Raw genomic sequence first — 17,730 nt, forward strand, 5'->3', positions numbered from 1 at the left:
TTGATGGGACCCAATAGGTTACCCTAGATTTTGACTATCTTTATACCTTGTTTCACCACTGGTTTTGCTACTAAATTTTTAGGTAGTACATGTTATTGCTTTATGTGGCTTTGGGTATAGAGATATTCATCACTCATTGTTATACTTTTTATCATTTGTTTATTATTTACTGTTCATGATAAGATCATTATGTTAATGGGAACATGGTGAACCACCCGGGAAAACAGTGCTACCACAAGGGTTCAATGGGACGCCCTTGGCTGATTAACTAGGAAAGCTAGTGGATGACTACCTTACCCGAAAGGGGCAAGGGCAGTAGGGGAGTGGTCAGTGTAGGGAGGTCCTTGGGTTGATTTTGCTGCAATGGCGGTCAGGCGAGGGATTCCTGCACTGGAGCTTCCTATAAACTGTAGCGGGTTTTCTAAGCTAGTGGAACTTTGTAAAGACCTCGTAGTGGTACCCTGCCTCGCTTCCTTCGTAGAGGTGTATGGGGTCTCATCAACTCCATGGCAAATGGGTAACACGACTTGTGGGTAAAAATGCGCAACCTCTGCAAAGTGTAAAACTGGTATACTCGTCATGCTCACGGTCATGAGCGGCTCGGACACTCACATGATTAATTTATGGAACTTAAACTCAATTTGTCATTTCATTGCATCTGGGATTATTTTATTATTACTTTTATTTATTATTTCTAAGGTTTGGTATTTACTTACACTTAGTAACTGCTAATAAAATTTTAACCAACATATAAAAGCAATGCTCAGCTTCAGCCTTTATTACATTGATTTGCCTTACACTTCACATGAACTCCCACCTTTGGTGAGTTCATGCACATTATTCTCCACAACTTGTTGAGCGATGAACATGTGTGAGCTCACCCTTGCTGTCTCACACCCCCCCACAGGAGAAGAACAGGTGGTCGAAGAGGAGCCGTCTAACACTGAGGCTTTCAACTTGATCTAGGTGGCGTCTCTCAGTCAGCTTTGTGGCGCTAGGGAATAATACATAGTTCTCTTTATTTTATCATTTATTTTTGTAAGGCTTCCGCTATGTAATAATTATATTTATGATATTTATGACATCTATCTCTATGCACTCTGTTACTATATGTGTTGTCTTCTCTGGCGCATATATGAGATGCACCCGTCTTGGTTCCTTAAAGCCCGGGTGTGACAGCTGCTCCCGTGCAGCTGCGAGCAGGTGCTGCACCGTCGGTCTTGTGTGGAATAGGTCCAACATTTGGCACGCGGCTCCAGCCTACCGCTGCTACACGAACTGGTCGGTCTGTGGCGCCACCTGCAACTACGCCATCCGGGTTGATGTTGGACCCCATGGTGATGGTGGTGGAATTGTCGAGGCGGCCATGGACTCTGGCAGGTTGTTCACTGATGTCGCGGTCTGCGAACACGTGCAGGGTCTCCACTAATGACCTCCACTGCGCCCGTGGACGCCTTGCATCGAACACATGTAGGGCAGATTGCTGGGCGGCGGCACGAGTACCCGTAGACTGTTGGGTAGCCGCCGAGAGATGTGCCTCGACGCCGGCGCGGAGGGCGGAGGAGAACTTGTCGCGGTGTTGAGCGGATTCCACCGCTTGGGACTCCGGAGCGCCGACTCGACGCGCCCACTTGGAGTCAATCGTGGTGAAGCGCTTGTCGAGCTCGGAGAGGATCTCACGAGTCTGTTGCTGCAGCGCCCTGGTAAGGTGGGCATCAATCGGTGATGAAGACACCATAGATGAGAGGGCCGAGGAACGTAGGAATTTGATACCAATTGTTAACAACTACACCAACGGAGTGTATTGATTCAACTCGACAGAAGCAATTACAGAGTAATAGAGTTGAGGTAGGAAGATAGCAGAAGAATCGAGGTAGGAGAAGAAACTCTAGAAGGTTTAAGACGACTGGAGGTACATGAGAGTTGTTCGAAGAAGAACATCGCTAGACGCAGGAGGAAGATGAACACTAAGGTAGTGTTTGGTTGAGGAGCCAAGTAGAACGGAGTCGTTCCATCCCTGATTCTAGGAACGGAGTCACTCTGTTCTTTGTTTGGTAATCTGGAACGGAGCGACTCTGTTTTTTGTTTGGTTGCAGAGTGAACAGAACGAAGTGTGACTGTGCGAGCGGGCTGGGAACGGAGCGGCTCCGTCCGGTTGATTTTTTGGAGCGAAATGGTTCCGAATCTGAGGAGAATATTTTCTAATTGGAGTCATTCCGTTCTAGTTACTTTATAACCAAACAACGATAAAATTGGGACAGAACGGCTCCGTTCTACTTTGCTCTTCAACCAAACACTACATAAGATGTTTTGATATTTTCTTTTATGCCCCCTTCGTGGTGCGACTTTGTAGTATTTCCCCTTAAGTATCTAGGCCAGCATGAGCCAGGTACTGGGCCAGCATGAGCCGTTAGACGCTGATGTCCCTAACAAGGTCCAACCGGAACCTTGGCCGTGGCGTCGCTGTCCGAACGCCAGACAGGAGACAGGGGAGATGAAAAAGAGGCGGCGGTGGTGTGGAACTAGAGATGTCCAAACGGGCCGCCCGGCCCGGTCCGGCCCGGGCCCGGTGAAGCCCGGTCCGTTTTGGGCCCGGCCCGCCAGGCACGATTATAAAACCGGGCCGGGCCGGGTAAGCACGCGGCTTAATTTCTTGTCCGAGCCCGGCCCGCAACGGGCCTAAACGGGCCGGGCCGGCCCGTTTAGCACGAAAAAAGCGGGCTATGCGGGCTAAAAACACGTTTTAGTGTAAAAAAAGCGGGCTTAACGGGCTTAGAGCTAAACGGGCCGTGCCGGGCTAGCCCACCGTGCCTAATTTCTTGTCCGAGCCCGGCCCGCTTATTCGTGCCGGGCCGGCCCGGGCCCGCATATAACCAGGCCGTGCCGGGCTCGGATCGGGCCCAAACAGCGGGCTTCGTGCCAGGCTCGCGGGCCTCGTGCTTGCTTATTGGACATTGGAACTGTGGATATGCTGGGGGCAGACAGGCAGAGAGCTCTGCCTCCCCAGGATACTTCGCCCCTCGTTCCACCGCGAGCCCTTCCGCGTTCCGCCTCTGTTCCGCCGCTCGGGACCCGGGAGACGAGAAGTAGTAGCCCCATCCCCAACTGGTCCTAACCCACGGTACCCAATCCTTGACTCGGTTCTCTCCATGAGCTTACTGCCCCATCTCCATTTCTTCAATCATTACTCGCCTTTCCGTTCAAGGGCGTTGCTTGCCTGGATAACCACGGCATCGTTCTACCCGCCGGGCCCGAGCTAAGGTACTTTGTTTCTGAACCCTTCGTTGGTTTCAGGATTTGTCCCAACCCAAGGTTGGTAATCCCTTGGTGCTGGTGTTCCTCTGTGTTTGTTTCGTCTGTAGTCATACGTGCAAACAAAGAGCAGCAAAAGAAGAACAAGTGGGGCGACAGGGACAGGGAGGAGGGGAAGGCAGAGGAAATGGAAGCCTCTTTCTTGAGGAAAGATGGCGGTGATCAAGCCAGTGCGGCGACAATGTCCGGCGAGCACAGGAACAAGGGCCTTGACTGGGATTTGAACGACTGGAGGTGGGACGCCAACCTGTTCCTGGCCACGCCGGCGGCCATCGTGCCGTCCGAGTGCAGCAGCAGGAAGCTGAGTCGAGCTCAGGGGGAGATCGACTTCGGCGTCGTCGTTGACAAGAGGCGGAGGCTCTCGCCAGAGGAGGACGGCAGCGCCGGTTGCAGCAATTCTGGGGTAGCAGATGGAGACAACAATCATGTGGTGCCTGCTCAGAGAGGGCGGAGCAGCGAGGAGGAGACACCCAGGAAAGGTGCCAGTTCGAGCACCACTCCGTCCTGCCAGGTTGACGGCTGCCATGCCGATCTCAGCGGTGCCAGGGACTACCATAAGAGGCACAAGGTGTGTGAAGCACATACCAGGACGACTGTGGTCTGCATCAAGAATGTAGAGCATCGGTTCTGTCAGCAGTGTAGCAGGTAGGTCAACAATTTCGTTGTGAGATTACTATTGCTGGTAATTTTTTTTCTCTCCTGAGGCATCTTTGTATTGGAGAAAGTAAAGAAAGACGGATCCAGTACAAAATCCAAAGCAGCAAAGAAAAGGAAAATAAAACACACCAGGACACATTACCTGGGTGCCACAGGCACACAACACAAATGAATTGCTGATCATTCAACCTTGAGAATTGCTGAACATATTAGTTTTATGCCCCATGATAGGATCCCAGTTCATGCTGATTATTATCTTGAGAAATTCCAAGCTGTTTTTTGTGCTTGGCAAAACTCTAGGTGATGCTGATCATGTACCTTGAGGAATGCTTATGCCCCACACATAATACTAGTTAGTATAATATAAAAGTGCTTTTACTTGGATCGGTGCTATCGGTACAATATCATATGATTATCTCATTTTTTTACCTTGTGCTACTATTAGAATGTCTTTTGTTATGGAAGAAAGATATTCTTTTGAAATAAAAGTATGAATATCTGAATTTGCTTCGATGTTACCAATTCTGTTCTTTTTTTGTTTATGTTTTACTTGTAAAAAATATTCTTTCTTGTTTTTCATTCTAGGATTCCATGTAGAGACAGCTATATGTCTCTAGTTCATTCAGAGTTTCTACAGTTAGTCCTTGTTCATTAGCCACAAATGGTTAGTTGAGAAGACCCTAATTTAATGAGGTAGCTTTAGTAGAGGTTTGTGCACTTTTCTTAATATTATTACATTAAGTCTAAAACAACAAACTAAAAAGAATGGAGGGAGTTGTTGGAGTGATGGTTTCAATTGATCAGCATTTGGGTAAGGAATATATAGCTAAAAGTTCATTTGATGATGTGGCATCATAATTTCTTCACCTCTATGTATCCGAGACAAGAACACATAGATAATTCAATGAAATTGTTGGGGATATCAATAGAGTGGTGTTGACTTGTTTGATTAATGAGAGGCCGTTTGCTCTAGGCATTGGTATACAATGCCCTTGTAAGTTATAACATCACAATAGGATGCAAACTTGAAGTTTGATGTTGGTCTAGGTGGTGCTATATACTTCTCTTGTAAGTTGCAACATCATGATAGGCTGCTAAATGTATGTAGGGAAAAAACCATGGTTCTTTCTTCTACATGCGTCTTGAGTTTAGCAGCTTATCATGATCTTGAGTTAGCATCGAATTCATATTTTAGTATTGCGAGCATTTGTCATTTCTTTTCATTTTCTCATTAGCTGAAGAAAGTAACTATTTTGTGTGCCATGTTAGGTTTCAGCTTCTTCAAGAATTTGATGAAGGGAAGAAGAGCTGCCGCTCGCGTCTAGCACAACATAATGGAAGGAGAAGGAAAGTTCAACCACAAACTGTTGTGAATGGGAATTCCATGAGTGAAAATCAATCTCTAAGTAACACCTCAATCCTTCTGTTAAAACAACTTTCCAGGCTAGAGTGTAAGTTCTCCTTTACAAAATTCGATTAGCAATTTTAGATGCAAATATTTCAAACCACATTCGATCCACAGGTACAGACATAGTCATTCTAAATGTGTGCTTGTATGGGTGGCAGCTGGTAGCTCCTCTGAGCCAATCAATCATCCTAATTCTTTGGTTAACCTTTTGAAGAACCTTGCTGCTATTGCTAGCACACAGTCATATCAAGATATTCTAAAGAATGCAAATTCAAATTCAATATTGTCAAATGCTGGTAATAATGCTGCAAATGGATCTACTGTGCATGAGCAAACTATACGGTCAATTCCAATCAGAGGAGAATCATTAGCAGGTAAAACATTTTATTATTTACTTGATGCTGTTTAGCATGACAAATACTAAATATATAAAATAAAATGATTTAAATAACTTGTTTTCTCAGAAGAGCCTCCAGTGAAAAGGCGGGTACATGATTTTGATTTGAATGATGCTTGCTTTGAAGAAGTTGAGGTAAATTTCATAAACTACAATAATCTTGAACAAACTATAGCAAAACTGCTTTGTCATGTGGGGCCGGAGTACCAGCGCCAGGCCTGCACACAGGACACCGCCAGGAGCGTGCCATAAGAGGCCACGCAGTCAATTCGGTCAGATTTGGACAGCAAAAGATCAGGGAAGAGTTAGTGGCATGGCTGCCAATCAGGGAAGAGTTAGTTGGCATGGCTGCCAACATGGCTAGAATTTAGGAGAGTGATTATCTCCAGGCTGTGACTGGTCTATATATCTTGTGTAATCAGACTTGGATGGATCAAGGAATAACACCCGATTTCCTAATCTCCCTCTTGCTTAAACATATCCCCTTCACTATTGGGCGCGCAGGGAAGAACCCCTGGTGCATTACCGGTCCACGCTACGAGGTCCGTAGCATGGACCTGCTACCCTGAGCACCGATGCCCTTGACACCAGTCGAACTACACTTTCATTGTCAATCTATGTCTCAAGTATATTTTTGAGAAGCATCTTCATGAAACTTCATTTCCATTGTCCAGTCAAATCACGACACTACACAATTATTGCCATTCAGTATTACAAAAATACATTTTTTTTATTTTAGCTCTTAATGAATTGTATTTTCCGGTACGAATTGAGTATAAATGTGTGGTTTGTCGATAATATTTGACAAAGAAGTATAGTTTTTTTATATGAAAGTGATTTCTAAAAGTGTAGTTTTGCAACAGGTTTTCCAATCTAGTATAATTTTGTGAAAGTTACACTGAAATTTTTAGATTGATTCTTCTAGATGTATTTCTGATGTTTGATTCCTACTCAGCTCAATAGCTCTTATGCACATAACATTTGCAGAGCCGAACAGATAAAATTGTGTTCAAGCTGTTTGGAAAAGAGCCAAAAGATTTTCCTGTAGATCTACGGGAACAGGTCATTTATCATGTTACAAACTGGAATCATGTTTCTGTAACAACTTTGTCTGTGTGAAGATTTTAAGTGCTAATGCGAGCTCTTCCATTAAATTTTTTGAATTTACAGATCCAACACTGGTTATCGCATTATCCAACTGATATGGAAAGCTATATTAGGCCTGGTTGTGTTATTCTAACTATTTACCTCCGCCTCCCTAATTGGATGTGGGATGAGGTAGTATGCACTGCATTAACTGTGACTTAGATATGTATATGTTTTCTTTATAATATATTTTGCAGAAGCAAATTGCTTACTTACTCTTCTTTTCCTTTTCTACTAAAGCTTGATGATGATCCAGCTTCGTGGATAGAAAAGCTTATTAGCATATCCAATGATGGACTTTGGAGAAAAGGATGGTTGTATGCTAGGGTACAGGACTGCCTAACACTGAGTTACAATGGTCCGTTTGTCTTATCTGGAGTGATTATTTTGCATTCTTCTCTTTTCATAGACCAGCTTCATTTGTCTTTCTTTACTTTTTTTTGGTAGGTAGTCTTATGTTTGCATCTCCCTGGCAACTGGTAATTGGCGACAAGCATCAGAGACTGTGTGTAACTCCTATTGCAGTTGCTTGTTCTTCGTCTGTAAAATTCTCTGTGAAAGGTTTCAATATAGTTCAGCCAACTACAAAGTATGTATCTTTTTACATCTAAATGTCTCCTCTAAACCAACTTGTGTGAACTGATAAATCCGAATTTTGTTTTAGATTACTTTGTGTGTTTGGTGACAAATATTTAATTCAAGAAGAGACACAAATGCTACTTGAAGATTCAACTGTGCAGCAAGGCCCTCAATGCCTGACCTTCTCATGTTCCTTTTCTTGTACAAGTGGAAGAGGATTCATAGAGGTGCATGGTTCGTGTGTTTTTTTTAATGTCCTCATTTTTTGTTCATATTACAGACTTGACTCCCTTTTCAGGTTGAAGATTATGATCAAAGCAGCCTTTGTGTTCCCTTTGTTGTCGCTGACAAAGATGTATGTTCTGAAATTCGGATGTTGGAGCATGGATTGAATTTAATTTCATTTGATGAAACCTCGGAAAGAATAGATGATCTGATGGCTTATCGCAATCGGTCGTTACATTTTTTGCATGAAATCGGATGGCTCCTTCAAAGGAGCCATGTGCGAGCTACATCTGAGCAGCCACAGTATTGTCCAGACCGTTTCCCTGTTGAAAGATTTAGATGGCTGCTATCCTTTGCAGTTGATCAGGAATGGTGTGCTGTTTTAAGGAAGCTTCTGAACACCATGTTCCAGGGTGATATTGACCTAGATGTTCCGTCACCAATTGAATTCGCCTTAGGAGAAAATGTGTTGCTTACTGCTGTTAAAAAACGCTCAAAGCCTTTAGTTGAGTTTCTATTAAGATACACAGCAACAGATTACGCCCCAGTGGGCAGTGGAGCCGGCGCTCCAGTTCAGTTCTTGTTCACTCCTGCGATGACTGGACTGTCAAATATTACACCTCTCCATATTGCAGCAACAATCAGTGATGCTACTGGTGTTTTGGATGCTTTAACTGATGATCCTCGGCAGGTAACTACTCTATATTCTCATGGTCTGACCTGTTATAGCTTCCTTTAACTAAAAAATGAATCTACATTCAAAGTAGCAGATTTCCGATTCTTAGTGTGCCAACACTATTTATTGTGAGAACCTAAGTCTGCACATGAAACATTTTCATCCTAAATGCATCCTGTACTTCTAAAAAGAATGGGGACCTTGACCAAAACATGGTTTATGTATTACATTGATTGTCGAATAGATCGCGTAGGGCATTAATATCACATCAGATTTCTGCATTAGGTGTATGATAAAAAAACATTTAGGTCTAGTTTGAGAACCCCATTTTCCAAGGGAAATTAGTTCATTTTTCCTTATGTCCCGTTTGTTTCCTTGGAACTGAATTCCATTTTAATAATTATAATTTAGACAAAACTAATTAAGTTCATATATTTATATATGTAATATATTTGTATATTATCCTAAATCATATGAGCGAGATAGTTATATACTACATTTATGTTATAGCGAAACACGTAGAAGCAGAGGCGGATCCAAGGGTGGGGCAAAGGGGGCCATGGCCCCATCTCAATTTTTATATGCTATTATACCTAGATTTAGATAAACATCAAAATAAAAAACTTTTATATAGTAGGTACAACCAAATCTAATGAAACCTAGTTTTAATCTAACTTTTTCTCGACAGTCCATTGCTCAGCCCGCTCTCCATACAAGTAGTTTGATTCCTTCCTCTAGCGGCTAGCTACTCGACCTACTCGTGGCTCGATCGCTCCTTCGATCATGACTGGATCGGTAGTGGGTGACCAGACCCGTCCGCTACCAGTGTCACCTTGTCTTCTCGTCACTCGTTAGTTCATCGCGTTGTCGGGATCCCACACGCAGCGCCACTACTTTGCCTCATATTCCGCATCGACTGGTGGGTAAGCTATTGGTGGGATCCTACCTTGGCACCATGGTGTCACCACCATCTGCCCTCACTATGTCACCAGGGTCCCACCACGTCGTCGCAATGCAACAATTGTTGTCGCTTGCCACTGTCTACAACCGCTTGCCCTCGCTGCCCCTCGCATGTTGCTGCCTCATCATCGCCATCTCAAGGCAGACTCACCACACAATGACGCGTCGATGTGGCCGCTTCACCCGCCTTTCTGTAGGGTGGCCAAAATGGTTTTCTGATATTCATAACATTTTAGAACGCTCCTGGTATTATCACCTAACCTTGTTATTATCATGAAGCTAATTTTATCTAGTCGTCTAGTATCGTGGTTTGTCTCTTATGGTGTCGCCCCACCTAAAATTTTGTTCTGCGTCCGCCACTGTGTAGAAGAGTGTGCTATAAGTTGTACATCGGAAAAATAACATATAAATCTATAGAATCAATTTCTATATCTCACCCCATGAATTTGAGATAGGCTTATATGATAACTTTGGAAAGTGGTGGAATGTCACATTCTAAAAAAATAGCATATTACATTAGTAAGATTCTAATTTCTTAAAATGAAAGGAAACAAACGGGACCTTAGGAAAATAAGAATTCCTTGAGAAAATAGGGTTCCCAAACTAGCCCTTAACCTTAAAATTTTTCCATTTACTTCTTAAAATTTGTGCAAGCACTGAAAAAAATGATGTCTGGCCTTTTTCTGCCTAAATGTCTGTTTCAGTTGGGAATCAAAGCGTGGAAGAACGCTCGTGACGCCACTGGCTTCACTCCTGAGGAATATGCTCGAAAGAGAGGCCACATATCCTATATCCAATTGGTACAGGACAAAATTGACAGAAGGGTGAGCAGAGCTCATGTCTCGGTTACCATCCCCAGCACAATTGATACTGCCGGAAAGCATGCTAGCCGATTGAAGCCTGCCGACCAAATCACATTTGGTGTGGAGAAAAAACAGCGAGGGATGAACCAAACATTGAGCTGCAGACAATGTGTCCAGCAGGTCCAGCAGCTTGCATTCCACTCCCGGACAAATAGGTTCTTGTCTAATAGGCCGGCGATGCTTTCCTTGGTCGCCATTGCTGCCGTTTGTGTCTGCGTAGGATTGATCATGAAGAGCCTGCCACAAGTTGGTGGTATGAGGCCTTTCCTCTGGGACAAGATACGTTGGGGCCCCAATTGATAGACTGCACAAGACCCAACCCAATTGTATCAGTGTATGATGAAGATGTTTGCGCCGAGCGAAGCTAGATTCTTGTAATGTACATGTTTCTTAGACTAAATGCCTAAATTGAAATTTCTGTTCCATAGTAAAACCTGTGAAATGCTCTAATTTGCCTAGCTTGTAGCTCCATTGCATTTGCATCCTGACTGAGGTAAAGCTTTTACTTGTTTTTATTGAGAGGAAAAAAAACTCAGTCTTAGCTTGAAAAAATACTCGAAGTCTCACCCTTTATCACTGGCGGGCCGTTACTATCTACTCTGCAACGATCACAAGGTATAGTGAGAAGATTTTTTTAATCAGAAATTTGTCCTCGAGGAATCGAACCCGAGACCTAGAGAAAGAAACCCTTTTACTTCTGCATTTTGTTTATTGTTATTGCTTTTTTTTGGTCGAGGGAGGGCGGAGATTGTTTGCACACATGGAATTTGGAAAGATGTAGCCGAGAATAGGTATCTGAATTTTCACACGTCCCATTAACCATTTTCGGTAAAGCTGGTCAGAAGTGCCCACGATACTGCAACCATAAGACGGTCACTACCTGTCCACCTGTGTTCCAAAAATGGGTATAAGGGCGTAGGAAGTTTCATTTCTCAGTTCTTTCCAAGTTTGGCTCGACATTACATATGGCAACGAAAATGAAAGGCATCACAAGCCCCACAAGTCACAGGCTTCTTGAAGAGATAAACAGTATGGGACGCACCCCATAAATTGCGGGTCTGTTTTTTTGCACAAATAGCATAAATATTTCACAGAATTAGCGTAAATAGTTCTTAGAGATAGAATAAAAACCTCGCCTAGCCACTTGACCATGTGCGCAGGCGCATGCATGCAGATCCTATTTTTACGGTAGATCTGATAATTATGCCAGATTGTGCAAGTTTCCACTGCATATGCGAAAAATTTGGAAGATATTTTTGTTTCCATTGCATTGCGCGCAAACAATTGGATGATTCCATAAATATAGAATCGCTCCAAACAGCCATGCAGCTAGACTCATTATAACCAGTTTATGATATATACTGATTCTAATTATGCTACACGATGTAGGTGTCACACCCGGATTTAGGGGGCCAAACCCGAGCGCGAACATCACCAAGTGTGCTAGGATCAAGTCTCACACATATGATGACTCATGGTACAGAAACAAATGTCACACCATTAATATATAACGGAGTTCTGTACAAAATAGATAAATGATTACATCATACGAAGACCACAATCCAGCAACCATAGTTGACTAGCAGATGACGGCCTAGACCTGTCACGAACACCATCACGACATCCTTCATGCGCCTCATCCTGTGGTACCTGTCCTTAACCTAGGGGAATGTGAGTATAGCAAAGGTGAGCTCACATACGTTCATCGCTCAACAAGTTGTGGGGAATAATGTGCATGAGCTCACTTGCAGCGGGGCTTATGTGAAGTGTAAGGCTTACCAAAGGAGATGGTTAGAGTTGAGCATTACTTTTAGAGTTGGTCAAAATTTTATTAGCAGTTACTAAGTATAAGTAGATACCAATCCAAAAAAATAAGAGATCACAATTGATAATAACACCGTGATGCAATGCATACGACAGATTAAGTTTAATTCTATAAATTAATCATGCGAAAGTCCTGAGTCACTCTTGACCGTGAGCACGGCTGATATACCAGTTTTACACTCTACAGAGGTTGCGCCATTTACCCACAAGTCGTGTATCCCAGCTAGCCAGGGTTTGTAAGGCCCTTAGACACTTCCGAGGTGAATGGCTAGGGATCCACTACGAGGCCTTTGCAAAGTTCCACTAGCTTTAGAAAACCCGCTACGGTTTCTGAGAAGGGTAATATAGGAATCCCTCGTCCGAAAAGCCACCGCAGCATGATCGACCCAAGAACCTCCTATACGCAGCTCCTCTATCGCCCTTGCCCCTTTCGGGTAAGGTAGTCCTCCACTAGCTTTCCTAATTAGTTAGCCAAGGGTGTCTCATTCCACCCTTGTGGTAGCGCGGATATCTCAAGTTAAGCTCCATGTTCCAATTAACACAATGATCTTGTCATGAACAATAATTAAAGCAATAGCATAACTGGAACATGTTCATAATATAACATTAATTTCCCAAAACAAGTGGAGCAATAGCAAAACTACCCAAAAATTAAGTGGAAAACAAGGTGTGGGATAAACAAAGCTAGGGAAACAAACCTGTTAGGTCCCATCAAATTAACCTAAACATGTCACAATGATTAACCGGAACATTATTAGATAAAGAAAAGTGATCAAGGGCACAACTTGTCTTAGACTCGAGATTCCCAGGTACCAACTTAGTCTTCAAGTGACTCGTAACCTCGCTGTTATTCATAGCAATACAAACAAACATGATATATGCAAAATTAACATCACACCAAACATCAGAACAAACTGCATAATAATATTCTACACGTCGTAACTAGATCCTAGGTTCGAGAACCACTAAATTCAGAGTTACAGTTATAAAGTTATGATTTTTCGAAGGTGTAAGTATCTACTATAAAGCAAAGGAGGTACAAGATTTTAATCATAGGTTTCATGGTAATACAAAGTTACTAGATGATAAACAATATTAATGTGAGATTAATGCAACTGGAATGGATCAAAAAGGATTTAAAATGAATTACTTATGAATTAAACAAGTTTATGGAATTATTTTTATACTAGAAAACATTTTTTGTTTTTAATTCTGAATTTCTTTAAAGACTCTAGACCACGGTTATTAATCTCTAAAAACACAAGGACTTAGCTGCAAATTCCAGGACTCTACCGCAATGATTTTAACATTAACCCGGACAATGGGTTATTTTTAAAAAAATCCAGGGTTTCTTCTGCAAAACGGCCTGACCGAAGAGGTATCACGTTACTACAACCGTCCGATCGAAATTTGGTGGTCCAGATTAGACTGCGGCTGTAATGAACGGACACACGAAATTGGCCGTCAGATCAAGATCTAGTGATCTGGATTTTATTAATCTAGATCTAATCCTACCTGTTCACATCCAATCCAGCGGACATGGTTCTCCAAGTCGAATCGTTACATCCCTTGTAATCTCCATCGTCCATCACCAGATCGACAGTTAACAGAACATCACCTCAACACCCTCTTCCCCAACTCCACACACGGTGGCACAGAGTGCCCACGGCGCCGCCATGGCCGTCATCTCTCCAAACTCAACTCCCATGTTCGAACTTCGATCAAAGGCAGTAATCACATAGAGGGTAACGATACGATACTGTTGAAGGGTTTCTCACCGTGATTCTAGTAGCGCAAATGCCTTGGCCACGACGTGCGACGGACCTGCGGTGGAGCTCCACCTTCGGCGAGGAATTCATCTATCGAGGTCGCCGTTTTTTGCCTGATGATGCCACGCACACCTTTCCCGATTACCAGCGAATACCCTATTGCCATGGCCAGGTCCGCGCGACGGCGTGTGCGCGTGTTTAGCCATGGTGGCGGACGGCGGGTCTCCCTGCCTCATGGCCCCCGGTGGCGACACAATCAGAGGCCTTGGCGCCCATGGGTGGCTGGACGAGAGGAGGACCCGGTTTTATACTCCGCGCGAAAGGAGGCTAGGCGCGAGCTCATTGGACGGATAGGGGGGGATCTGCCTGGGAGTCGCGCGGTTCTGTACCGAGCTCGCGGCCGAGATGAAAGGGGAAGCTAACGCCACGCGCCCACACGTCAGTGACCCGGTGATGAAGCAGCTGGGCACCAAGGCTGCGGTGGCTGGCCGAGAGGGCCCATTCGTTAGTGACGCTTGCGCGGGTTAACCAGTGCAGTGTGGAGAAGTGGGCCGCTGGGGAAGAATTCGGCTGGGCCAGGAATGGGAGAAGTGAATGGGCCGTCCAAGGGAGGAAACGGCCCATGCGCAGGTAAGTCTTCTTCTTTTATTTTCTTTTATAATTTCAATTTTTTCTCTCTTCTCAATTTCCAAATTTGGTATTTTGAATTCAAATTTGCTGGTGAGTTTCACAGATTAAGTGCACAAATAAAGTACTAGCATGAAGAATTATAATTATTTATATATTTTTCCTTTGTAATGTATTTCCCATTTCTATTTCATTCTCTTTTCTTATTTCTCTTTCCATTTTAAAATTCTATTTTTCAAATTTAAACTTGTCTCATGAATTTGAATACAAATGCAAGAATACAAGAACCCAGCATGGAATGCACATTTCTGTATTTATTTATTTGTTATTGGACCAATATAATCCCATTAATTGAATATGCACAAAGAAAAGAAAATCAAATAATCTCTAAAGGTTCCATAATTCCCAAACACTAGCATTGCTTCTTGTTAAAAGACGCTTGGGTTTGGGACGCTCCCCGCGCTTCACGCGTCCGAGAGCCTTCACTGCGTGACGCGTGGCTGAAAAAAGCCAGAGCAAAGCTGTGCAGTGTCACTGTGCCAGGCCGACCAAAAAGAAGAATCGGAGCCTCCCGCCACGCCGCCGCACGCGTCCGCGGCGGCGTCCACCCCGGCGCCGGCCTCGCGCACCGTCTACAGCGACCGCTTCATCCCCAGCCGCACCGGATCCAACCTCGCGCTCTTCGACCTTGCCCCCTCGCCCTCCTCCGCTGCCTCGTCCTCGCACGACGGCGGCCCCGTGGCCTCGTCCGGATCTGCGCAGCCCGCCGCGTCGCCCTACTGCACGCTCCTCCGCGCCGCGCTCTTCGGCCCCGACACGCCCGACCGCGTCGCGTCCTCGGCCGCTGCGTGCTCCTCGTCCTCCTCCTCCTCCCCGGGGCCCTCGCCTGTCGGCACCCCCGCCACCGGGAACATCTTCAGATTCAAGACAGAGGTGCGCCGAAACGCCAAGAGGGCGCTTTTTTCGGGAGACCAAGAGGAGGACGCGCTGTTCCCCGGCATTTTCACCACCAGGGGCGCGGGACCAAGGAAGGTGCCAAGGTCGCCGTACAAGGTGAGATGGGGAATTCGATTTGCTGCTTTCTTGATTGGGCCTTCTCTGTTTCTTGGGTTCTGGTTCTTGAGGTAGCCTCTGCTGCTTCTTGGCGGCGTGAAAGATTAGACATCTCGCCAATTGCACTCCGAAATGCTGAAAGAGACGTTTTTAACGAACATAATGTGAAATTTGCAGTTTCTTTCTGTTGCTTGCTTGTAGGTGCTGGATGCGCCCGCTTTGCAGGACGACTTCTACCTCAACCTTGTCGATTGGTCTTCACATAACGTCCTTGCTGTCGGGTTGGGCAATTGTGTTTACTTGTGGAATGATCAAATGTGTCCAGTTCAGTGAAAAGGGCAAGATCAAATGTGTCCAGTTTGGTATGGCTGCCAGATTTTCGGACAGCTGCCAGATTTCAGTTTTAGCGCATCTGCAATTTCAGTTAGCTTTAGTTTAGTTCACTCTGCTCTGAAAATACAACTGAATTTCTGACAGAAAACCGAGCAGACTGAACCGAGCAGACTGAATTTCTGAAATAGCAGAAAACCGAGTAGGCAATAATGTGAAATGGGCATGATAAAATAGAATCAGTCTGTAAACAAAACTGATTTTCTGTTTGGATGACCAATATACTGTAACATGTATTTGACTGTAAGCTGTAAGCTGTCGGTTCAGTTCAGTCCAAACTGATTTTCTATTTGGATGACCAATATACTGTTAGCTGTCGGTTCAGTTCAGTCAAACTGAAAACACCTGAACATAGAACTGAAAACAGAACTGTGATTTTTTATAAGGTGTCGGTTCAGTTAAGCTAAATCAACTTCAGTTGGTTGAGGTGCACATCAGAAGCTGTGCTAATTTCAGTCAACTGCCAACTTTTCTAGATCGTTTCAGTCACAAGCTGCCAGTCACAAGCTGTTCTAATTTAACTGTTCTAATTTCAGTCACAAGCTGCCAGTCAAATACAAGGTGCACATCACAAGCTGTTCTAATTTCAGCCATCACATGCTAGATCGTTTCACAGACAATACAAGCTGCCAGTCAAGCTTGGCGCCAACTTTTGATGTAAGCTGGAAACCATATTCTGAAATAAGCCCTGTGTTGGTGATATCTTGGTTCCAATAAGCTCGTCTTGGAGGGTGTTACACCATGCATACAATCATTGCAATTACAAGCTGGCGATACAGGTAATTAGCAATTTATTTTCTTGGGCATGATTATAAGCATCTATTTGCAAGCATGCATTCACTTCTTTCTTGATTGAAGTTTGTTTTTAATACTACGTATATGGTATAGCTACTTATTATTTGTCACATAGTTTCCATGCTATAGTAAATTACGCTGAATAGTATTATGTCATGTGTCCCATGCTCTCTGAATGTTGTTTACTGGAACCTTTTTTTGTGGTTATTTTCTGCAGTGACCTTTAGTCGTATAGATCCTGGAGGGAAACTTGTTATGGGCTTTCGGAAGGCCACAAATACTGTCAGTCTGCCAGTAAGCTAGATTTTCCATCAGACTATCGGTTGTTGTTGCAAGCGCTTGTTTTTCATCTCCTTTCTCATGTTTTTGTTTCAATGTTTGTTTATTACTTTTACACAGGACTCACAGATTTCAGCTATTGCGGATGGTTCCCTTCTCAGTGAGACACTCTTTTCTACTGCAAATGAAAGCATAGGAGTAGTAAGTGGTTATCCTGGATTTCTTCACTCAATAAAGGGAGCTGCAAATTTCCATCCAAGCTCTCTATATGATCATCATATGAACTCAGTTGACGGGGATGTCAGTTAGAATAAGGCAGGTAAATTTGGCAGCAGGCCAGATGAGGGGTCTTTGCAGTTTCTACAAAAACGAAGTCGCAATATTGGTTCCAAAAGCAGGAGGTTCTTAATCGACACTGAAGATGCCATGGAACTAAAGCTTACCTGGGAAGAAGCTCAAGAGTTGTATTAGGTTCTTAATCAAATCAAATCCAACGCTCCACCATCCATCGTATGCCCGGCTTTATCACTGTTTAAACTCTCAGATGCTCTGCCTGAGTTTGCAGGTTTGTATCATACATTGTATTTTCTTTGTTATGCCATCTGCGGCGTCTTGTGTTAAATGTCCCAATACACGAGTTGTGAAGCATTTTATAGCTGCAGCTACAATCGTGAGATATCTAACTGGCACTGCACATTACTCTTTCAGGAGGCAGAGAAGCATCTTTCAGACATGGTGAACTCAAAATCTCTGACTGCGAAGATCGACAA

General features: G+C 44.0%; 1 protein-coding gene, 1 long non-coding RNA gene and 1 other non-coding gene across 4 annotated transcripts; 2 read left to right on the forward strand and 1 right to left on the reverse strand.

The window, feature by feature from the left end:
* Positions 1 to 2,955: 2,955 nt before the first annotated feature.
* LOC103650076 (squamosa promoter-binding-like protein 1) lies at positions 2,956 to 10,738 on the forward strand. Of its 2 annotated transcripts, none has more exons than XM_020550207.2 (13): positions 2,956 to 3,121; positions 3,206 to 3,261; positions 3,363 to 3,957; positions 5,239 to 5,420; positions 5,536 to 5,751; positions 5,842 to 5,909; positions 6,762 to 6,836; positions 6,945 to 7,052; positions 7,161 to 7,278; positions 7,368 to 7,509; positions 7,585 to 7,726; positions 7,798 to 8,415; positions 10,065 to 10,738. In XM_020550207.2, the coding sequence occupies exons 3-13, from the start codon at positions 3,440 to 3,442 to the stop codon at positions 10,521 to 10,523; spliced, it is 2,646 nt and encodes an 881-aa protein (XP_020405796.1). In that variant the 5' UTR covers positions 2,956 to 3,121; positions 3,206 to 3,261; positions 3,363 to 3,439; the 3' UTR covers positions 10,524 to 10,738. The 2 variants fall into 2 exon arrangements, with proteins under 2 accessions (XP_020405796.1, XP_035822107.1); XM_035966214.1 differs by having other exon boundaries at positions 2,965 to 3,121; positions 5,845 to 5,909.
* A 963-nt stretch (positions 10,739 to 11,701) lies between these two features.
* Positions 11,702 to 14,253, reverse strand: LOC103650077 (uncharacterized). Its single transcript, XR_563885.4, has 2 exons — positions 13,826 to 14,253; positions 11,702 to 11,884 (listed from the first exon to the last, which is right to left on the reverse strand). It is a non-coding gene; the product is annotated as an uncharacterized lncRNA (long non-coding RNA).
* A 2,329-nt stretch (positions 14,254 to 16,582) lies between these two features.
* On the forward strand, positions 16,583 to 17,420 carry LOC103650078 (uncharacterized). The gene is made up of 3 exons (XR_004857131.1): positions 16,583 to 16,665; positions 16,899 to 16,975; positions 17,081 to 17,420. It is a non-coding gene; the product is annotated as an uncharacterized protein (transcript).
* Positions 17,421 to 17,730: the final 310 nt, after the last annotated feature.

The sequence above is a fragment of the Zea mays genome, chromosome 3, assembly GCF_902167145.1.
Source record: "Zea mays cultivar B73 chromosome 3, Zm-B73-REFERENCE-NAM-5.0, whole genome shotgun sequence".
Classification (NCBI taxonomy): domain Eukaryota; kingdom Viridiplantae; phylum Streptophyta; class Magnoliopsida; order Poales; family Poaceae; genus Zea; species Zea mays.

What these genes read in the sequence shown, in the direction of transcription:
- LOC103650076 (XM_020550207.2), top strand. Translation starts at nt 3,440, where the DNA reads ATGGAAGCCTCTTTCTTGAGGAAAGATGGCGGTGATCAAGCCAGTGCG. An exon ending in CAGAGGAGAATCATTAGCAG is followed by an intron (nt 5,752 to 5,841) that starts GTAAAACATTTT and finishes TTGTTTTCTCAG; the next exon opens with AAGAGCCTCCAGTGAAAAGG. An exon ending in TAACTGATGATCCTCGGCAG is followed by an intron (nt 8,416 to 10,064) that starts GTAACTACTCTA and finishes TGTCTGTTTCAG; the next exon opens with TTGGGAATCAAAGCGTGGAA.